The sequence below is a fragment of the Corvus moneduloides genome, chromosome 5, assembly GCF_009650955.1.
Source record: "Corvus moneduloides isolate bCorMon1 chromosome 5, bCorMon1.pri, whole genome shotgun sequence".
Lineage (NCBI taxonomy): Eukaryota > Metazoa > Chordata > Aves > Passeriformes > Corvidae > Corvus > Corvus moneduloides.
The window spans coordinates 43,625,936-43,650,249 of record NC_045480.1 but is presented as its reverse complement, the minus strand read 5'-3'; the positions used below and the strand labels follow the sequence as shown (position 1 = coordinate 43,650,249).

The 24,314-nt window shown below is 39.3% G+C and overlaps 1 protein-coding gene across 2 annotated transcripts in view; it reads right to left on the bottom strand.

The window, feature by feature from the left end:
- The window catches only part of SGMS2 (sphingomyelin synthase 2), a 41,068-nt gene extending 16,984 nt beyond the window's left edge, over positions 1-24,084 (bottom strand). Inside the window, exons 1-3 of one of the 2 annotated variants that reach the window (XM_032109178.1) lie at positions 23,517-24,084; positions 1,961-2,595; positions 638-755 (exon numbers count right to left, since the gene is read on the bottom strand). In XM_032109178.1, coding sequence (XP_031965069.1) covers positions 638-755; positions 1,961-2,415 — 573 coding nt within the window. In that variant the 5' untranslated portion in view covers positions 2,416-2,595; positions 23,517-24,084. The remainder of the gene's footprint in view (positions 1-637; positions 756-1,960; positions 2,596-23,516) is intronic. The other variant, XM_032109179.1, reaches the window with a different exon arrangement.
- Between the last annotated feature and the right edge of the window lie 230 nt (positions 24,085-24,314).

The following is a 24,314-nucleotide window of genomic DNA, read 5'->3' as shown; positions in this document are numbered from 1 at the left end:
TAATCGAAAGTGGGAGTAACAACTCTTTTATGTCACCACTTAACTCCAGTGTCATTAAATGTTTAAAATATTTTTGTAACACTATTAGCACATCCATGTTTCTATACGTATCAGTTCATTTACACAGCTGAACTCGTTTAAGTCACATTCCTACACATTTTGCAGGTTGGAAGCAGAGACAGGTAGCTGACTTCAGGTATCGTGATAGCTCTTGACCAAATAGAAACTCAACAAAGCACATGACAGTTTGGGTTTCTAAAGGGATACAGCAACATAAGCTTGTATATCAGCCTATAAATTACAATATTGACCTTGGGTATCCCACCATATAAGAAAAAATACTGATGCAGTATTAAGAGTGATTAGCTTGAGCCTCAGAAGCAAGTTGATTGATTTAGTAGCAGCACTATTTCAACCTAAGATGTTCTGCAAGGGAGCACTCAACTGCATCAACAACTTGAGGCTCTTTCCGTATCACACAAGTTTTGGTTTATCACTATCTATGTTTCTGAAGACATCAACTGAAAGTAATTTGTGTTATTAAGTAATACCTGAAACACTACCTTCAATTTGTTCTAAGGAGCCATCAGGACTGATGCAGAGACTAGGGCAAGATGCAAGAGGCAAAGGCTCTTACCTTAGGCGCACACTGAAAATGCATTCCAGGCACAGGTAAGGTGGTAACGTACATGGTAATACAGCGGTACAGATACAAAGTTCCTATTATAAAAAAGAACCTGCGTCCCACTATTGATCTGAAAGTAAGGAAAGGGGGAAAATGATTGAGTACAAAGTTTACATGCAGGATATTTAACTTTTATGGAGCTCTAGCTTCACTAGGTAGCTAAATCCTTAGAATGAAAGAGCAGCTCCACCCCAGCTCTTCACCATACACTTCTCTGAATCAATACTAAAAAGTCCTTCGTCAGCTTTTAGTCTTGTTAGCTCCTTATAGTGCAAAGCTACCACCAATTTAACATGGCCTCAATCTAACTTACAGGTGCAGTCAGGCAGTTTTCCTCAACTCAATGACCTTCTCTTTTTAGTACCATACTATAACCACATTCTTGACTTAAATATACATAGTTTAAGCAAATGAAGACACAGGAGAAAACTCTATTTAGCCGTAGAGGACAGTGGGTTCTTCCTCAAATTTGGAAGAGATTCTTACATCATCACAATTTCCTCAGTTTAAACACCTCCACATCAGTAAACAAGCTTTGAAAGGCCCAATTTCAGAATAAAGTTGACTAGTACAACATAGGTGTCAGAAATCCAGAATTAAAAAACATTATTCAATCATCAGAAAACCTGTATTTCCATATCTGTCATAGACACTAGAACGTTTTGTAAACAAGCCATCCCTTTGTTATTTTCCTGCCAGCCCTATTCTACAACATTGTTATAGATTTTACTGTACAGAATCACAGAATAATGAGGTTGGACGAGACCTCCAAGATCGAGTCCAAACCATGCCCTAACATGTCAACTAGACCATGGTACCAAGTGCTATGTCTAATCTTTCTTTAAACCTTTTACCACCCTCCCTGGGCAGACCATTCCAGTACTTTATTCTTCTTTCCATGAAAAACTTTTTCCTAATATCCAACCTATACCTTCCTTGACTCAGCTTGAGACAGTGTGCTCTTGTTCAGTCAGCTGCTGCCTGGTGGAAGAGACCAACCCCCACCTGTCTACAATCCCCTTTCAGGAAGTTGTAGAGAGTGATAAGGTCACCTCTAAGTCTCCTTTTCTCCAGGCTAAACAACCCTAGTTCCCTCAATCTCTCCTCACAGGGCTTGTGTTCCAAGCCCCTCACCAACCTTGTTGCCCTCCTCTGGACACGCTAAAGCATCTCAACGTCCTTCCTAAATGGAGGGGCCCAGAACTGTGCAGTTTCTTGTCTCCAAAGTGAGCAATAAAAATATACAGCAGAGAAAAGAAAATACTGCTAACTTACTTGTATCTAAGAAACAACCACTGGAATATCCATAATCCAAGTAGTATCATTCCATTTATTTCTGATACAGAAAAAGCCCATTTCACACGATCAATGTAATCAAAAAATTTGTCAGGTAAGGGAGGGCTTAGCTCCTTTGGAGGTACTCTCTCATGGACCACAGTGATCATGACAGTTGTTAAAATCAAGTTGAAGAGAGCATAGACAAAGGCAATGCCTGTTTTCCACCATTCCAGAGGAAATTTGTTCCTAGATTCAGCAGGCATAGCAATCTGGATGTAATCAGGATACTTCTTTGCTGTTTTTCGCAAGCCATTAGACAAACCCTTTGGTTTGCTAGTGCCATTTTTGTTCTCTTCACTGACTGAGAGAGTAGGTCGCGAGTAGCCAGTAGAAGTGTCATTTGGTTGACCCTCCATATGCTCTTCAAGCTTTGCTGTCTCAATGGTATTCATTTCCAACCTGTATGGCCAAAGTGTGTTTGTTAGTGACCGATTTCCGGGCTCTCTGAACTCTGTTCTTCCTCAAAGTCCAATGTTCTTGTTCCTAGATGACTTCTGTAGAACACTAAAATGCGTCCATTGTGCTTTCAAAGGAATTTGTGAAGACAAATCTTTCTTCTAGAGCTGAATCATCTGCAAAAAAAACCCCAAAACACTGAGGACCTTCATAACTAGTAATGTGACAGTGAACAAAATCTTATTCTCAGAATAGGCATTTTTTAAGTATTTAAGTTCCATCCAAATCTACTTACAAACAGTCAAAAGGCAAAGTAGAGGTAGATCATTACTGTGAAATAATTCAAACTGACTCCTGCTGAGTAATTTGATAAATCTCATATCAGTTTAAGAACTAGTACCAACTTAGGCTTGTTTTTTTTTTTAAAGGACAAGATCCACAGACTTTAATGATCATGACATCACTTGCTTTATCAGTTGTCAGAATTAAGACTAATCCATATTTGCAGCAACATTGAATTTTACTGCTTAGAGATATTCCACGCAAAATATCCTGGTTTTGACCACAGGGTTGATACAGATATTAATATGGGTTGTCCATAAAGATCAGACAAATTTTGTTAGTTCAGATGATGGGACAAAAAACAGAAGGGCATTACAGAATTTGATTTTGCAAGGTATAAATTAATTTAGATTCATCTAGAAAATCTACTCAATAGATAGCTCCATCAAATTTCATTAGATCTAAATGAGGATTCCATCAAGTCAAAAATGCGTTTATATAGCCACTGTAATACCCACTAAATGTCTGAAATTTCAGGTAACTGAGAAATATACCCCTGGATTAGATTCTTAGTTATGGTACACTATACACAGAACAGATGACAAACGAACCTATGTTTGTCCTTTAGCTACTTAAAAAAAATCTATTTAGATAGTTTTTAAACAGGAACAAATAGAAGGAGTCATTATTACTCAGGATTTATTTCAGGCTACATTTGTTAATTCATAAAAGTTTTGTAAGATAAAACAGGTAAGCGTGTATGTTTTATAACAACATTTTCAAAAAGGAGAAAAGAATGAAGTTCATCTCCAGAGAACAGACATTGCTCTAGCAAAAATAAAGGTTATTTCCCCATCTTTAAAGTTCCTTGAAACCACGTACTCACCATAGTTGTGATGTACCTATTTTTCTTACTCTTCAGCTCCTATGGCAAAAATAGTATTACCATGTAAAAATTGCTTCCTATCTACCAGTAAACTGTAATTCTCTTATTTTAGTAGTTCCTCTAAGAGAAGTTCAGCACTGCTACCCCTCACATCTCTGCATGCCAACACAGGCTGCCAGTTTACCATACTTTACGTAAAATTAAGTCATCATGATGGCAGCTAGAGCTGCCAGTCTCCCTAACCACACACCACAGAATTTGTCTTAAGAACATGCAACCTGCTTAGAGGACAATCTAAAACCAAAAGAGCCTGGAAAGTTAAGTGATTGTGTTTTGGTCCCTCCAGCCTCATCCCACCCAAACAGAGAAGACATTTAACATGGTCAGCACATAAATGCCACTGATTTCCTGGGTGCTGCTCCAACCACTGAAAAAGAGAAGGGATAACAGTTCAGATCCTTAACACATGAGATTCATACAAATAATACTGAAATAGCTAAGAAGCATTTCTAAATTTATCCCTCAGCATTGTTTCTGAAATCCACTGTCATTTGTTGACCTTCTCTAAATTCCTGATCAACAAGTGTATGATAACTATTCACACACAGCACATACAAACAAACACTCAAGAAAACAAGTGGTGATTTTGGATGTTTTTTCTCCCTCTTAGCAATGATATTGTGATGATCTCTGCATCTCTAAGTAAAGGGCATGTTTAACCCATCAGCCAGGCAACAGCCTCTCTGATGCTTCCTACAACTAAAAATACTCTTTTAGAGCATCTACAAAACCAACAGCCTTACTCAAAGCTACAGCAGAATAACATTTTAAGTTTCACAAGTCTTTTTCTTAACATACACACTCTTCTATTCCTTCTGTCTACTAAAGCTAAGCATGTAACAGAACACTTTAGTGACAGTATAGAAAATATCTGAACCTGTCTACTTGCTTATGCTTTGGAATCCATGTACCTAACATTCATCTACTAAGTCAAGACCCCACTTCTCACCATTGTTACATATAGAAGTCACTGAGGCAGCAATCAGCAAAACCTGGTAAATTTTACATCCTACGCAGTTGAAACATTATTAGAATTACACATTTACTGAGAGCGAACTACCTTAGTTATTTCTTTCTCTTCCCCACATATACCTAACCTAACACCACTAGTGACATAAGCAAAAGAAAGATTTTACTTTCAGATGTTTAACGACATCCAACTAAGCCTTAAAGATCAAAGGGTATCTGACGTGCAGATGAACAATAACCTAAAAAGTAGAGTGGTGCTCATGTTCTCATATTAACTTATTAAGCGAAACAATTATAGCTACAGCTTGCAGGAGAAAGTTGTGTTCCTTTCTGATACTTTTAAAAGGATTTCAAGGCATATTGATCTACCATTTCTGATGGCTCATCAAGATTATTTCAAGCAGAGTGCATACTGTGGTCAAAAGTTTGTTTACATTGATAATTAAAGGTGCTACATATCATCTAATGAGGGATCTGTAAGAAGGTAAGTGCTTCCCTTTATAGTACCTTTTCAACCTCTTTCTCCCATAGTCTAAAAGAAATTAGCAAGCCTATTGATGAAAAAGACAAAAGCCACTCTTGAAGCTTTCAATCCCTTGCTGCCAATCTGACTGGCCAGAGAAGTGACAGATACAGAACACCAACATCCTAATCATCCTCTGCTACTGGGCTGTAAAAGGAACTCCCCAGAAGTACACACGTTTTTCTGCCAAGTTCCAGTCCCCAATTCAAATATCCATTCACATCCTCATAAGAGGTGTGGTTCCTTCTAGCTTCATGTTGTCCTTATGTTTAGTTAGATAAAATATCCATTTGATTTTTTGGTCAAATCCAAAACATCCCCATATCAAAACCAGAAGGTGCCCATAAACTTGCTGGTGGAAGGCCTTAGAATTCTTCAGCAACCAGGCAGCAATGCTTAGATCTAGCCATCTTGCCAACACCTAGGTATGAAAAGCACACCAAATTGCTCTGAAGGAGTAACTACTGGGGAAGTCTCAAACTCACACAAAACTGGCCAAGTACCCCAAAAGGATAAATAAAATTCCTATAAGGGATACATCTAGGTTTTAGGAACAATTTTTATTTTTGGAACCACTTTTATACCTTCTAAAAATAAATGTTACCTCATCAAGAAGCAGAACTTCTTAACCAGCAACTTTACGGCAGAAATCATAATTGCCTCAAGGAACAACCTATTTCAAAGAAAATCTTAGGAATTAAAAAGATGCTAAAAGAGGAAGGGTCCTAACTTTTTATTCTGAGCTCCTACTCACTCCCATGCAAATAGCTCCCTTAGTTTTCTGCACCCCCATTTGACTGTCATGTGAAAGAAAACAGTTGACAGGGGGCACAGCTTTGAGAAAAGCATAGGAAAGCCTGTCTGCATTTGGCTCTTTATGCTAGAACTTAAGAATAACATGGAGTTTTATTTAGCTTGTTAGTCATCCAATTTTTATGTAAAGGTCATTTTCACAAAGTTAGCTCACAACTGGTATTTCTCATCCAGTATTGGAGCTTCAACATTTCTCAATATATGTTTATTTCTGTAATTTAAGAAGGAAGGACTGAATAGTCACAATTTGCACAGGGTTTTCAAATAAACAGTTCTTAACCTGCTGTTTCAATACTATTGGAAAAAGAGTATCCAAAACAGTGAGACTGATCTGTTCTGACAGTAAGAGAAGCTATACTTTACTTTCATATACAAGACGGGAAAGATTTTTAGGCAGTACTATTTTTAAGCATCATTCACTTTCGTTAAGACTGGCTTAAACATTTAATACAGCTGTATTCTTGTATTTGGCAGCTGCAGAAAAAGGGTGTGTAAAAAAGTACAATTTGAAGTAACATGAGAGAATATTTTCATATATTTTTATCTACAATTACTGGGAAACAATTGTTAGTGAGACTGTATTTCAGTCAGTCAAATTTTTAGGACTACCCATGGAACTAGAACTAAAAAAGAAGCCAGGATACTGCTGTTATCTAGACAGCAATGCATAAAAACTTGTTTTTAGGGGTTTCTCCTTAATTTTTATTTTTGAGAGTATTCCAGGTCTCAGTTAATTTCTATAGCATCCCTTCTCCTAGGCTATATGTACATCTCACAGCACACAGACCACTGGGAGGAATGAAAAAGAAACTTCTCACCACCCAAAACCTCCAAAAGAAAACTGCTGTGATGCTGAAGAACTGCAAGTAGAACAAAGCTGGATTACTGAAGAACAGTTCATTATCATCACATTAACTTTTTAATAAAAAGCATTAACTACTTACTACATATAAAATTCTTTTCAGCAGTAGAAATAGAGCAGTTACTCCCTCTACCTTGAGAGGGAGATTTTGCAAGTCCCTCATTTAGGATTATTAATGTACCAACAGAAGACATCTTTTAAGGACTAAATCCCTACACTTGTCTAAATAGAGGAGAAAAACATCAAGGTTACATGTTATCTATTTATACAAACCAAGTTTTATCACACCTCTTAATAGTAAAAAGTATGTTAGATTCCATTTTCCTAGTAATTCATTATCCAGTGTGTTCTACAGAAGGTCAGGTTTCTAAAACTGTATGTCCCAAGAAACACAAAAAACATTCACAGCATCACAGAATGGTGTGGGTTGAAAACGACCTTAAAGACTAGCCCTCCTGCCATGAGCAGGGATGCCCTCCGCTAGACCAAGTCCTCAAAGCCTCATCCAACCTGGCCCCACTAACTAAGCAAGCAAGGAAAAAAAAAAAAAAGTATCTTTAAGCTCTTTTATAATTTTGAACACTGATGAGTAGGTTTCCCTTAACTGCATGAAGGCATCTTCAAACTCTTGAACCATTTGGTCCCCAGACTCCAAAGGACTGTATTTGGTAAGTAACAGTCTGATGTCCTTTAAGGGTGTCACCATGACATGCCTAGATTTTCCTTGTGATTATTACTACCCTTATCTTTCAAGAAAGAAGATCACAATAGTTGTCAAATATTTGCTATCTTTTAGTACTACTGTAACTCATTCTGGAAATAATCCACATATATATGACAAAGTTGGTTTTATTTGCAGGTTAACAGTCTTTCCAAAACACGTGTTTTCAGAATCATCAGTCATACATTTTTAGAACCAGCAGAACAAACAGAACCATTCAAGCTAGAAGAAACCTCAGGAGGTCTCTGGGCCTCTGGCCAGGATCAGCAATGACTCAGGGTTTCAATCCAGCTGTACTTTTTAATGCTTACAAAGATTCACAACCACCCCACGCAGCCAGTTCCACCACATGGTTGTTCTCACAGTGAAAGTTTGATGGGTTATTTTTGTTGTTTTAGTGTTTTGGGTTTTTTTAATTGTTAAATCTACTGTATCTACTTCTTATTAGAAGCTACAGCCTTTGTACCTCATTTTCCCACTACTGTGAAGAGCCTGGCCCCAGTGTTCCTGACGGCATCCTTGCAGGTATGAAGGGGCTGCAGTCAGGTACCTCTGAGACTGTTCTTCAGGCTGAAGTAACTCAGGCTCCCCCAGCCTCCCCTCACAGGGCCTGTGCTCCAGCCTCCTGACCACCCTGATGGTCCCTCTGCTGGGCTTGCTGCCAGTTCATGCTTTTCCTGGATCAAGGACCAAAAAACAGATACAGTATTCCAGACACAGCTAGGTAATACTGAACAGAGAGAAATAATCACTTCTGTACAAATAATGACTATGTTCCTATTAAATACAGCTCAGGACAGTGTTGGCTGCCTTAACTGTCAATGCACATTGCTAAATCTTTTTTCAAAAGAGCCAAAAGAAATATTAACATTATTCCAACATTAAAGTCTAAAACCTAAAGACTCCCTCACAACTTCTTCACTCCAGAAAAATCAGATTAGGTCTTCTTCCTGCTTAACCCATACTCTCTAAAATGAGACTGTTTCAGTATTTCAGAGCTGCACAAAAAAGTCTGCTAACCTGAAGTAGTATTTAACCTCTGAATCAGCTGCTTTTGAATAAAGGCAAGAAAGGTGCTCTACCACTGCATATTTTGTAACATTGCAAAAAGTGTCTGGCTCATAACCTCCTTCTACTCATTAGAAAAGACGATAAACACTGTACAAAGTGTGGAAGTCACTGTACTACCTCAGTCTCACCAGGCAAAAGAATGCCAAAAACAAGTGCCAAAATAAGCCTCTGGATCATGCTTTTATGTGCATGCTGGCTTCTCATTGCTATGCTTGCATTCTGCTAGAGCTTCACAGACACTGCTGAAAAGCCACTATCCAAAGCAAAGTTCTTCTCAAAGAGACAGCAAGGTCTAAAGATTTGTTAAGAGCCTAGCAGCACATCTGATGCCTCACATCTTTCCTAGCTGACACGGAGTTGCAGACACTGGCTGTGAGGGGGGGGGGGGGGGGGGAGGGACCCAGCACAGAAGGCAGGAACGTTTTAGCCTGTTTTGTAAAATCCTCCACCTAGTTACCAAGGGTAAAGGTTGCACTTCATAATGGAAAGTCAGACCCAGAGATTAGTCACCACTTTCAGTACAGGGCAGTGAGGAGTCACAGTGACTAATGTGTGCTTTAAAGTGACTGTGCTACAGCTTATCAGCCATCAGGCAGCTAGAAGAGGAAGTCACATACTCAGTAAATTTATCAGTGATATACCCTCAAAATACTTGAGTAATTATTAAGAAGATAATGCCTGTCAAATTTTTCCCCTATGCTACTTCCAAAAAGCAGTCCTGCCAACTCCAAAATAAGATATCACATTTATGAGAACATTCTAGTGTGTTTTCTGCAGCAACAAGAACCCTCCCCCTAAAAGTTTAAAGCGAGATGACAGTAATTGCTTAAATCTGCAGAGCATTTACAGTATCAGCAGTAATACATGTGCAAGTTGCACAATCCAGAGAAAAGCTACTTTAGCACAGAGGTGTACACAAAGGCTCACATACCTCACAACTCACGTTTAAACAGCCTGAAACAGACAACAGTCCTTGCAAAGCACATGACTGTAATGCTCACCCCACATGAGTTCTTAGGACAGAGCATATTTAAAACTATGTAGTATCATACTATAAGCTGGTTTCACATATCCCTCAGTTCATCTGGCACATTACAAATTGTGACTCTGTACATAGCAGCAACACTTGCTGTATTCAGAGGCTCAAGGAGTGAAAACATCCCCTTTCAGAAACACCAATATCTGCACACCCACACACCCCCTTATCTTAAGGTATTCTGACCAATGTTTTGCCCCCTATACCAACAACAGAAGTCTAGCACACCTCACACTGCAAAACTGGTCAGGAAAGAATCAATGACTAGCTTCCCCTCTCTTCTCCAGAAGAACAGCTTGCTCAACTCTGTGTTGATGCAGTTCCCTGGAAAGCTTTATGAATATTAGTTAAGGTGGATGATGCTGACATAATACATCATCTACTGCTCACAATACACAGAGTGACTAAAACTCATCAAGAAACATGATGTAGTCCCTATTTTGGTCTTCCCCTCTACCTTCTTGCCACGCCTACCACCAAGCAGCAACAGCCTAAGGCTCTCGCATCACAAACAGCACCCCCAGTCAAATAGAGATGGGAATACACAGATCTCTCATTCAAGCAGTTTGTTTACAGGCTCAGACATCCAAATCTACATCCAGCTCATACCCTAGATGCTTCCTTCCCACTTCCCCCCCCCACCCCAGCTTTTCTTGACACACTTTCAGAACTAAAACCTGGTAAATTTAATTCTAACACCAAGAAGTTAAGAGTACTGACCAATTTCAGCACTTACCATGATCAATCCAGACGTTTACTTAGGGGATTAGCAGAGCAGCAAAGAACCCTTTCATAATATACTCTTCAAGCTTCCAGTTTGCAATAAGCAAAATTGTATCAAGCTTCCTATATGTAACTGGGTTTTTCACTGAAGTTCTACACATCAGCTTGAAGCACTACACAGTTAAAAAAAGGCATCACAACCTAAGCTTCCAATGCAGTCCCATGGTTTTCTTTAAACTCGAACAAGTATTCCATTAGCTCAAAGCTTTCTATTAATAGAAGAAAATACTTTCCACATTATGCTGACAAGAAAAAACATTTCCTTTTTATATATTTAATTCAGGAAAGACACTGTTTAACTTTAAATACTAAATACTTAAGTACTACGCACTTCAACACTTCCTTCTTCATTTTTGTTTCTGCCACAGACTGACAAAAGAACACTCACTTCCCTGGGATAATCACTTCTCTTGCCTGGCAAACTATCTCCCCACAACACAAGGTATCACTGTTAAATTTTCTGAGAGGATGGTAACAGTGGGACAGCAGTGGAAAATAATAATTATAATCTAAAACCTTTCTGTAATACCTTTCCCAGATATTTTGCTATCTCCATTTCAGCCTCACCCTAGAGGTCAGAAAAAGAGGCCAAGAATCCTATTAATGTGTTTTTACTGCCCCTCACAGAGCTACTATTTAAGAACCTAACTAAACATCTCCAAAATAATTCAAACCTCCCTTCATTATTCCCTGCTGAACTGCAGCCTTCGGCAAGAACAACCCTGCATTGAACACCAGGGCAATAACAAAATTTCTTTATGCCAAGCCGCTCATGAGACTCAGCATAGAGGCTTTCACCATTCACAGCAATGCTTTCGTGTATTTGCCTTCCCCTTTTCACCTAATAGTTTGAGAATTCTATTGCTTCTTAAAAAGCTTTTAAGAAGGATTTAAAGAACCAAGTTAGTCAGAAAAGAAGGAAGTTGGTGATGTTCAAGTTCCCAGTTACTAAAACTGCAGAACTAGAACTATTTCTGCAAGAAAACAGCTGAATAGTATCTTTAGCATTGCTCCTAAAAAGCCATCATTAAGAGTCTTACACTAAGATCACACAACTGCTTTATAACATCTACATCTTGCCCATGCACACACAACATAACTAAAAAGGTACAAATTAAATTAATGACTGAAATTACATTGATCTTATCCTACCAATTGGTAAAACCTGTCATGAAAGTACTGAGGTGACTCTCAATCTACACAGAATGATTTATATTACACTGTACCATCACATACCTCAAGGAGCAACTTCCACACCTTAAGCTACGTGTTGTGCTCAAGGAAGGCTTCCGGTCATCACTGAACCTGTTATCTTTAGAAGTATAAGCAAGCAAATGATGACTCAAACCAAATAAGCCTGAATGTGAAGTGGAAATACAAGCTGGCCAATCAAACTGCCTGCTAAATGGCATTCATACTAGCTGCACAGTGTGCTGCACTGAACATAATTTATTTTCCATTTCTTTGTTTAAGTAACACTACTGTCACTTTAAATTTTGAGTCAAGATACTATTGCCACAGAAAAAAAACCACAGGCTGGAAACCAGGACCACCTCTGACCTTTGTCTTACTGTCCATGAAAATTTTTGGGACAGAAGTAGTAAAGAGTGTGTGATCGAAAAAGACATTTCAGGAAGGACATTTGGAAAAATTGATTTCCAAACGTATATCATAATTCTTGGTCACATTTTCATGGGAGGTTCTAGAACTAAAGCTTACATAAAAATAGAAAGCATTTTATTAAAATTATCCAAAAAGCATTTTATGGTATTCTTATCCTGATGTCCAGCAGAATCTACATACACATTGATTTGGGAAGAAGAAGGGAGGCCAAAGAAGTGCCACATCCACTAGCTGAAATGTGGAGGGAAAAACAAATTCTATAAACCATTCCCCAGTCAGAACTGCAGCCAACAGAACTGTTTAAGACAAAGTTAAGTCTCATCTCTAGACTCCCTGAGACCAGTGATGTGAATGGGTGCTAAGTAACCATGGTGTAAAGTAAATAAGTGGTGAATCAACCAATTCCACGTGATCAGTTACAAAAGTCTAAGGACAGAACTAAGTGTTCAGATGGAAATAGTACCAATCAGTTTTAGAAGAAGAGAATGCAGAATGTGGCAAAATTAGGGCACAGTAATAACAATTATTCTGGTCTACCAACTGTTTTTTCCATGAAGGAGGGCACTATCTTACTACATACTGCTATTTCTGCTGCACTCCTGCATAAGTTTTCCTCAAAAATACCAAATATGTCAAGAGATCTGCATCTATCAGCAAGGACAGATCACATTCTGGCTTTAGAAGTAACCGTCTAAATTTAGGACAAATTGGCATAATCTAGAAAAATTGTTGTCTAGAGCATAACTTGAAATCTAGACACAATAGTGGCTTCGATTTCAAGAGCTTTCATTAACATAGCACTACAGCAACTAAGGCCACTGTTTAAGGTACTTACCTAGCTAAATACAGGCCAGCACAAGGGATTGCACAACACAGCCTCTGCTAAAATCAGCTGTTCCAGGAACTGCTCCTGCATGGTCATTTTGCAGCTAGAGCTACTGCACAGGCCTTTGCTCTCAGCTACTCTCCTCTGAGTATCATCTTGCCAGGAGTAAGACAGCACATCCAAGTAGCAGTGGCACCAAGACTGCCCTAAATTCCAATCTGTTCTAGAGAGGCAGCAAAGGGAATGAAGAGAAGTCTCACAGGGATTTATCCTAGAAGGTCCCCATGTCAGTTGTACTTGAGCACTACTTTAAAAGGTGGGTAAGTTCACCATTTCAAAGGTGCACAACTGAAGCACAGAACAGTCACATGACAAGGACAATATTAAACACGTGAATACCACACCTCACATGACAGACACTGTGTAACAAGAAACACCTCCACAGGAGCAGTCACAGGTATGCCGAGGAGGGAGGCAGCTGCCTTCTAGACTAATGCAAGCCAATTAAGAAGAAATCAAAAAATCCACATTACATTAGGCTACAACCACAACACATGAGGTGTGCTAAGATGTTAATGACAGCTGGAGCAGACCAGGAAGATGGCCTGAAACATTCCATACCAATCCCAGCTCAGGGAACCTCTTAACACTTCTTTATCAAGACAACATACAAAGATGGGGATGGTTCAGGACTAGCCATAAAAGCTGCCACCCAGAAAGGCATATTTTATTTATCTGGAAGCAGAAGCCAAGCTGAGATACTAGCATAGTCCAGCCCATGTTAAGCTGCTCCACTCAGAGTGCAGAAGTATTAACTAGTCAGTTCATGCCAATAGTCTAGGCCATGCATTTGTAACTTATGAAAGGTCAGTGTTAATTTTATTTAACCACATGAAGTGCAGTTATCTGTATTGTAAATCCATATAAACAAAGACAGTGGATCACAAGTTACCCATGCATTGGGTTTCGTTGGTAAAGAACAGAAGAAATTTATCTGAAATCCCAGAGCAGATCTATTTTCTCTCCCTCCTAATACTTTAACTTGAAAAAAGTAAAAAAACTGACAAAAAAGAAGTCTTCTAACACAAGGAATGAAAAATGCTGTTCTAGTATAAGACACAAATTGAGTTAGAATTTCACAGTTTAAGACCTTCAGACAAGAATCTATGCCCTACAGCACGTATATTATTCCTCCCCGAAACTTTCCAGATGAGCTCCGTATCTCATGCAAAACAAAGAACACAAAAGAAACAGGATTTATACACTGCTGTGTTACATTACAGCAAAGACTGCAAACAAGTCAGCCCCAAAAACAGGTCCAACCTCTGAACAAATCTGATTGCCTTTTCAGGTAATGCACATTGTGAGCTGCCTTAAGTATTGAATACTCAGATGTGTGGGTCTTATGCAGAAAAGAAGTGCCACATCTTTAGAATGAAGGCATCTGCCAAAGCCTACATTTTCCTACATTCCTGAGACAGCTTTACAGACTACACTCAAACAAATTATGAATTGAAGTTTAATAGTTCAATTCCAACAGAGTAACTACCCTAATCTAAAAAGGATTGTTCAGAAAATGTTCTCAGCTTCCCAGAGTTTCCTCATGTCTGACAGCAAGATTTATAAAACAGATTTAAACAGAATTGACACTTGTTCAATTCTGCTTCTATGGGACAAGAGCATAAACCGATCTCTTTCTGCAAGGAGTCAAGTCAGGACAATCACCTGAAATGTCCAGGATAAAAATTTGCAGTAAAATTCCTTAAGCATATTCAGACACCAGAACACTGAATATTCATACACACATACTGAGACACTTTCCAGGAAGAACCTGAATTGCCTCTAAACCCTCAACATTTGATCTAAGGTGCAGACTTCACAGTAGGCAATTGAAAAAAAACAAACACGAAACAATAAATAAAGAACAAAAAAACCTTCCAACAAACACCAAATAAAAAACCCTACTGGAACAGGTACTGTTCAGTCTAACTATACAAACCACTTTCTTAACATATACAGGAAACAGAACACAAGATAAGGGGCTCACACACCCACAGACTCTTAAGAGCTTTAACTGTTAGGTAAAAAGCTACACATTCTTTGACAGGCACTAGCATGAAAATCTGACATACAGCTTGGTTATCTGCAAACGTATCTCATGTGCAATCACTCTATGGGTGCTGCCTGGCTAAGAGGCAGACCCATCTAAACAGACACAAAGGTCCTCTCAGACAAGGCTAGACTTAACATTTTATCAGGCTGTATATTAAGTATCAGGCCAAAACTGATTGACTAGTTTTGGTGCCTTGACATCCACAGGAAGAAGGAGAAGGATTTGCTGAGCTAAGGTATGTGTCAGTTCCTGGGTACATCTGGTTTACATACCTTCAGTTCCCCAAACAGACTTGCTTCAGGTTAAACATCTTTATCTGTTCCCTCACGCTAACTCCGACATTTCGCTCATAATGACTTTGTGTCAAAGATGATGAGACTTAGAAGATATCAATCAGCAGCCACTCTATAGCTCAAACAATGCCCAAGAAATTGTAAGTGGACTTTCTCTGTACATGTACTTCCACTTCACATAGCTGGAAGTTTAAAATGACACAGAACTGGGGTGGGCAAGGAGAGAAGTAGAGGCTGCCTTTGCTCTTTAACTCAACCTTTGAAACTGCCCTAGACCTACGGGACTCACAAAAAAAGGAGATAAGAGGTGTGGAAACAGTGTTTTAAAACTGTCATAATAGGGACAAGACAAAAACATCATCCTAAATAACAATACATTTTCTGTCCACCAAGACTGTCTTTTACTGCATTGAATCACACTACTACAGATACACAACACCAAACATACTGTCCTGCAGTTTACAAGCCTCTTGATGAAAGAAGAAAGCCTTTTTCTCTAATTGAAAACACTATAGAATATCACTATAAATACATGTCAGTACCTTTTTCACGTTACATTCTCATCAATGCATGACCAAATCATAAGCTATGTAGTATCAGTCTAAAACCTGCTGACCAATACAAACCATTAAAATCAGAAGCACCTTCACAATAGCATTATGGAAGATTAATCAAGATAATGGTTCTTTGAGCAAATTATGGAAGCCTAAATACAATATTCCTCCTGTAGCCAGCCTTGTAACTGCAATAGAGACTTTGCTAATAAAGAACTTTTTCTGCATGTTACACACATCACAGTCAAATTAAGCTGTGTTGCCTCTATCACATGTTCTATAAAGGCTTGCAGTGCTAAAAGCTTTGTGCCTGATTCTACTACCACAGGATGCAGAGGGAGAACAGGAAGAAAGCACATGTGCGTGCACACTCAAAAGGAGTTATGGGTAAGGTAAAAGAACATGGTTCTAGTGTTTGCCCTTAATGCAGCGTAACAGAACAGAAAGCTTCTGCTTTCTTGTCACTCTTCTCTGCCCTCCCAGCCTTTGAAGAGGAATAGGATCCCATTTTAAATTCAGTCACTCAGTTCTGAGCTCCTCAAACATAAGAGAGCGAAAGAGTTTAGTCAAACTGTATGATGTTTAAGAGTTCATATTAAACTTTCTCTTAGTACAAATTAAGGAAAAAACCCAAACCAGAAACTTTTTATGGGAACATTCATTCTGCATAGTAAAACTGACCCATGCGGCTTACCTTGTTCAGATTGTCCAGCGACTAGGAAGTAATGTACACAAGAAAGCATAAACTGCCTGCAATCTGTAAAATTAGGCTTTTAAAAAAATCCAAACACTTCATATCAAAGAAAAATACTTTCAGAGCAAGAAGTATAATTATTTAGCCAAACTACTTGAGCTTTGCTATTTGACAGGTATTGTGCCTTGTGATGTTGTTGGTCAGCTAAGACTTATTTCGTCCATCTTAATTTTTAAAAGTCAGTACAAGCTACTGACTTTATCAGAGAGAAACACATTATTCTACCCTACTTCACATAATTTGTTCCCAACAGAAGAATGAAAAAATGTTACTTATCATAACACTTATGCCTGTTTGCACATATGGAAATAGATGAGCCATTTTTTTAAGACCCGCATAGAGGAAGGTGATGGTAATGACCATGGTTACTGCAGAGGACAAAACAAAGGCCAGTAAGAAAATCATTCTCACTGGAAAGCACTTGCCATTCAGCTGTGTAGCATTCAGTTTCCAGGTCATAGTTATTGCTAAGAAGATGAATTCTGAATAATCTGAAAATTCAGGATACTATCACTGCACTGGACAGAAGTTTAAACCCATAGCGCTAAACTCTTCAGTAAGTTGCCTTAATATTAACTTCCAAATTAACTTCTAAGTTCACTATGGCACCTTGGAAGGAGCAACGTCTTTAACACTTTTTGCTCCAGAGCCAAATAGGATGCTACAGCCCTTCCTCTCAAGACTGAAGTCCATCATGAAAGTTAAAAGACTTCTAGGAAAATAAGCACTGGAATGCTGTTTTTCTATGTTAGTGCAGGAGCACTTTTAATAGTCAATAGTAGGATTCAAACCATTTCAGCCAATGTGCTCTCTCGCAGAATGGAAATAGACAGTTTCACTTCGGAGGACGGACCACCTTTAGCTTTCTGGCACATTTTCCACATCAAGTAGAGTTGATTTTTTTTTCCCCCCCCAAAAATTTCAAGATCATTCCCATAGCTGTGTGCAAAGTATACACATGCTTTTAAAGCAATTTGCAACAATTCTGTGAAAAATTCTGCATTTCAGTAGCTGCAGCTTAAGCAAGTGTATTAATTGTTAATAAAAGGCTAATTTTAGAGGCCAAGTTTTGGCCTCTAAAAGACCAAGACGGTATGCCAGAAGACAAGAATGAGCTCTTGTCAAGTGACACTCAAACTAATATACAAAATCTGAGTAAAATCAAATGAAGACAAGCTCATGGTTCTGAGAGTGGCATTGTAAGGAACTCTTACCTTGCATCCTTACAGATTAGTACAGTATTATAAAAACGGGAAAAACCACAAGCTTTGGTAGCACTTTTGTCAGGCTCCAAATACAAAGGAACTAAAAGTAACATGAGTTAACTTTTTAAGCCACGACATATTGATAGTTTCTATACAAGCCTGAAAAAGTTAACTTACCAGAAAAAAACGGCACTTATGAACTAATACAAACTAGAGTCATAAGAATTAATTTCTCTCAGTATTACACAAAAAAATGCCACCAAAACAAAAGAGTGCTTTCAGAATTTCAGTTTAAATGCTTTTGGTTTTTTACTGAAATTGTAATAACTGGAATAACCAGAATAACTGGCAGAAGATGAAATAGAATTCTACATTAAGCATTGTCTTAGCACTGTTAAGACAGTAACACAGCACTACAGTTTCTAAGATGTCCTTTTGAAGCAACTGCAGTGATGGGAGCAGTCTGCTCCGATATAGTCTGTGTTCAGTCTCAAACCAAGACATGGGCAGTGGTATTTGGCATAAAGCATTTACAGAGAGGGAGTGCAGTTTCCCATCTACAAGGCTGATTTGGGGAAGTAAAAAAGAAATTAAAAAATAATCAAATAAACTGTAATTACTGTAGAAGCATACTAGAACTATCAACAAGCCATAGGATTATATCATGCCCTCCAGATGAAAGACCGAATTAATGACTATGAGGCATGACCTTCTCTACTGCTGCTTCTCTTCAGCAAATTATGTCACCTAAATAAGCAGGCTGTCTCATTATTTCTGATTTAACAGTAGTCTGGAATATTAAATGGAGCATACAGAGTTGAATTTAGTTTCTTGGATAGGACATAAGCATAACATGGCTGAAACTGGGGAAAAAAAGTCTGGAGACTATGTCTCCTTATTTAGCTCTGCTCCATTAACCAATTCTCCAGCACTAGAGTGGACATAAGCAGGAACTTGGGTGTGTGCATAAGTAAACATTTTGTCACTGTTATGTACATTTCACATGACTGAAACAAACTGTGAGAAGTCATTCAACACTCATTACACAACAGTTTAAGATCTCAGGAGGCTAAGCAGAATACATACTCCAAAAATAGAAAAATGAGAAAATGCAAACATATTTCAACATTAAAAAAACAAGTAGTGAAAGCAGGTGACTTCTTAATAAAGGACTTTTACACATGCAAGTGTTCTATTAAAGATTTTCTGGGGAGGTAACATATGCCAAAATACTTGTAATAATACTTCAAGAAATGAAAACCATTCCCATTTGCTTAGGGCTTTAAGCTAGGTCTTAAAAGATCCAGGTTCTAGACAAGCTGTGCCAGAGGCCTGTTCTTTGAGGCTGGACAGATTTCTGCACTCTGATAGGATTAAAGACTCCCATTTATTTTATAGTTAACTCAAATTAAAAAAAAAAAAAAAGAATAACTAAAACCAACCAACCAAAATAAAAATCACTGATGTATGGTCTAGCAAAACAAAAACCCCTCCTTCTCTAAGTTAGACACTACAAATGCAAACTCCAGTAAGTTTTGATGCTCATAGTGACACTTTTCTATCAGAACTTGCATAAAGACAGAAACTGAATAAATGTACTAATACTGGGCTTTTTTATTTATATGGATTTAGTCCATATTAGTACTTGAACTTCACCCTTGGAATATTTAAATTTACAGTAGCAGCAAGACTGACACAGGCCTAAGATATCAACAAGCAGTCTAGGCAAAAAGATTTTCTTTCCCAAATGCATGGAAGTTACAGAACTTTACATGGGCCATACTGGTTTATGAAACTAACAGGTAAACCTGCCTCTGAAACATATTTCACTAAGAACATTACTAATTGCCTGGGGACCTTTTGAAAACCACTGATTATAAATTGCTGCAGGCAGTTTGTAAATTCTCAGATGGGGGATTAGAAAAAACACCTTAAATATTCCTGGGGTTTGTAGCTCACTTTCGTTGATTTCTTTTTTGATATCCATCTCTTCCACCATCAAAGTAATCTTAGTGTAGTTGAAATCATTATTTGTACTCCAAACTTTTTTCCCAGTTTCAGCCACGATACACTTACATCTTATCTGAAAAACTGAATCCAACTCTGTATGTTCCATTTAAGATTTCAGATTACTGCTAGATCAAAAGTAATCCCGAAGGAATTTAGTTTAAATTTAGCCATTCTTAAGCAAACATATTCCTAAGTGCTCTGCATCAGTTCATCTTAAATCACCCAAATTAAGCTGATGCAACTTTTGAAAACATCCAGTGCTGAGCCCAAGAGGCTCAGCATTTCCCCAGGGAAGAACAGGTATACAACCCTAACCCAAATCGCATCAGCAACCATAGACACAATAACACTGCAAAGCTTAGTGCGAAGCTTATTGCATGGCACAGAATCCTAGTAAGATTCAGCCTGAGGAAATCTCTACATATAAAGGAAAGGAAACAGAAGACTACAGAACAGCACAGAAAGAGATGAATGCTGAAGGCCAGACGAAAAGCCAGGAACAGGAAGACATTGCAATGTGCGACCGCAAAGCTCAGACTTTGGCACCCTCACAGGGCCACAATATCAGCAACTTTATTTTTGTATACAAACTTTAAAAAAAGTGAGATGTCCTTGAAATTTATACATGGCAGTTGAAAGTTAACCTGTTATCAGCTGGAGAGGGTAAGCAACAGCAGGGCTAAGTGACACCTGATTTTTTTGTTCAGGTACCTTCAAATGAACTGGACATTCTCCCATTCTAGCGTTACATATTGGAGAAACTATTTTTCTGAAAAAATTAAGTAATTAAATACTGAATACATGCTTTTTTGCTATACAATTCTCTTGTCAGAATGAATGCAGTGAAGTTTTCCTGCTAAATCATGCTCATTACCTTCTCTGAGGATCTAGACCTGAACATTGTTTCATTAAGAACCGTTCTATTTGCAATGATCACCTCAACAGCGATACTCTGACAACTGTTTCTTCATCTGTACAACAGACTAGACTCCAACATTTTTTAATGCCACCAGATTGCAGACAAGAGGACCCACCTGACACAGCGAAGCAGGAAGTTTTACTCAGCAACCACAAGCACCACCTCAACACACAATAGTCTGCTTATTTTACAGATACTGCATATATGTTAGCTAGAGGGTAAGTACCATGTTTCCCTAAAGCTGATTCACTTTCACTATATATTTTGGTCCTATTAAAATTCCTATCAACAGCTATAGACTTCCAATACCAATTACATTGGTAAGAAGTACTTCATTCTTTGTATTACTCATATCCCCACAAGATTTTAGGGAAGAGAAACAGTGGTAACTGTTAGTGTTAACTTAAGCAAGCATCCTCATACAGGAGACACTTGTGATTATTAACATTCTTGAGCCTCACCAGAACAGCTGAGTTTCAGTATAGTTAAGAAATGTCCAGAATAGACCTTCTGTTTGAAAGATAAGACAGAGCTATTTGTGTTACATAAAACTTTTCCATTAGCAGCTCTTAAGGTCTTCAGCATCTGCTGGGACAGTGGTGCCTGGATGCCCGACGTTCTTAGTGTGCACAGCATCTTTGGGGACAGTGGTGTCCATGGTACAAACAATTCTCCCAGCAGAGAGAGATCTCTGAAGACAGTGGACGTAGTGTTACATTAATCTTCCCAGCATCTGGCGGGACTAGTGCAATACCATAGCCATACTAAATAATATGTCACAGCATCTATATTGTCCACTCGCCACAAACAGTATCAAGTAACACTGCAGGCCAACAGCCCACCAAAATTAGAAAAAATAATTCAAACAAAAGATTAATGCAATTTTATTACAAAATTCATATCTTCAAAGTCTACCTCTGTTCCAGGAGATTTAAGTGCGATGAGCTACTTCTTCAAAAACCTTCTTTTACATTTTCTGTTCCTTAAAAAAGGCTACTGATTTTTTAAAACCATCGCTTGTTTCAATACTTATTTTGTTCATCCTTAAAAAAAAAATCAATACACTATTTTTCAGTCTTCATACCTTTAGTATGCTATATTCATACACTGTAAATAAAGAACTCCAGTTTTTAGAATTAAAAATACTTGAGATTAAGTCTCTTATGCAGCTCTTCCAGAGATAGGGAGGTATGTGTGTAGGCTGGGGTTTTTTGCATTGATAAGGAAATCTTCAGTTTTTCACAATACTGCATCCCCGATATAACACTTCTGATGTCTACTTGAAACATTAAGTTTTGAATTAATTTCTGTCTTACAATATCACAATTACAACACACTTTTATAATGCAGAAAAGTAGATGCTTATCAACATACCAACCATGGCTCAATATTTAAAATTCAGGGGTAGAGGCATTCTAGATTGAGATTACCAACCCATGATTAAAAAACAATCTACTTTTGCTCTCTTCAAGCTGTCATTTCTCCATTGTATAAATTCACTTCAAGGACAGCACAGAAATCTACCTCATTAGGGGCCTTTATCAGCTTACTATTGTTGTCCCCTTAGATTTTCACCTAAAGTTTCTCCTGATCACCACTTGATTTGTCCAATACCCTCTAAGACTGACATACTACACAGGGTACACCAGAATATTTCTCTGGAGGATAGAGACAAGTATGTTTTTCAGTAGAATGTGATAATCCATGACTGACTTTGAACTAACAACCTAAAAGAAATAAATATGGAAGCAAGCTCATTGACCTTTCTAGTAGATTAAGACCTGGACTATTTAAGATAGGGCAAAATAAGGAATAAAAGCTACTGGTTTCACAGCAAGAAAGTATTTAAGGCTACAGAGCCTCGAAAAACCTGCCTTGTCAAATTATAATACACCTAAGCAACTACATTAAATATAATGAAAAAAAGCAAATTGATTTTGGACAAACCATTTAATAAATGTGATTTAAAGTGAAGATTGCCAGAAGTCCTGTAAGGCCTGCTGTCTCAGATGAAGTACCATGCACCTGCTCAGTTTATGCTAATACTTCTATGGAACCATTCACTGGTATAATTAACTGTGCATAAATTAATAGTTGTCAAGTGATTTGAGGACAGATAGGTATTTAATTTTCTAAGGTCTTCAAAGGAAATAAAATGTTTATAAATGGATAAAACTGAACAACAGCTATTCTACATTGTACCCTAGTCTTATTACCTTGCCAGAAGATTAAGCATTAAGTACTTTTCACAAGGATTTTAAGCTAAATTTATGCCAGAAACATAACATTAATAGAAATGCACCCTGCCACTAAGGCAAGAAGTTTAGTTCAGCAGCACTTCAGGGAGTTTAAGAGTGGCTTCAACAGAGCACATATGCAATAAGGAAAAAGCCACCTATAACAAAACACCTTTACAACACCCTTATGATCCTTACAACAACACTTTATCTTCCTGAGCTGAAATCCCACATTCTGAAGTCCCCTCCTGAGCAGCTAGGTATGCGGAACTGCTCTAAGGGGTACGTACACATTGCCCACACCAAAAACATACAATTTAACTCAAAAACTAGGTATGTTCCATAAATTACATATTGGCAAGAGAAATTAAAACAGCAGGTGCCCTCCCTAGTTAGAGGGGCCTCAAACTCTAGAAATTGAAGAGAACACAAGCGTGGGATTGCTCTTCCCAGTCTCTATCCAGTTGACACGTGTAGGTCTTCTGTGAAAACGGTTCTCCAAGTGCGTACCTGTGGTATGCCACACTTTTAATCCACCTGTGCCGTTCCCAACTTACCTACTCAGCTGTACATGCAAAAGCTTGCACCGCTGGCAGTTCCCCCTCCAAAGAAAGTCTTTTTTGGAGCCTCAGGGCTCTGAGGTTTGGGCTTTGCAGTTCCTTATGGCCAGACACTCCCACCAGTGAGGTAGCAGCAGGCAGAAGCAGCTAGAAAGTTTGCCACAATCTCTATCTTCCCCTGCAATTTGCTCCTCTCCCAGCCTCAGCCTCTTCTTCCTGGCGAAAGGGACCGGCTTTAAGGGCGTCGGCGGAGGCGACACTTCTCGCAGAGGTTTCCTGCCTCAGCAGTGCCGCAGCTGGAAGGGCTCTCCCGCTGGAGGGCGGCTCCGGGCCGGGGGGCGCCGGGGGCAGCGCTCGTTCGGGGCTGCGGCCGCCGCCGTGTTTGCCGCGAGCCTCACGCTCGCCGCGGTGCTCCCTGACATCATTCATTCTGCTACGCGCACGCCCGCCCACTCCATTTCCAAGCAGTGACTCACCCCGGCGCTACCGCCGCCGCCGCTGTCCGGGGCAGGGCCGGCCGGACCGGCCGGACCTCTCGGAACCCCCGCCCGCCGCACAAGGTGCCGGCCCCGCCCGCCCGCGCGCCCCTCCCTCCCCCCGCCCGCCTCTGCGCGCGCGCGCGCCGCGCGCCGCCCCCTCCCGGCGGGGCCGCGCGCCCGGAGCGCCCCGGCGCGCGCCTGTGCCAGGGCCGCGGGGGTTCGGCGGGGCCGCCACAGCCCCGGGCGGGCGCATCCCCCCGGCCCCCTCTGCCGTGCCCGCCTGCTCCTCGCTCAGCTCCGGCTCTCCCGGGGAACG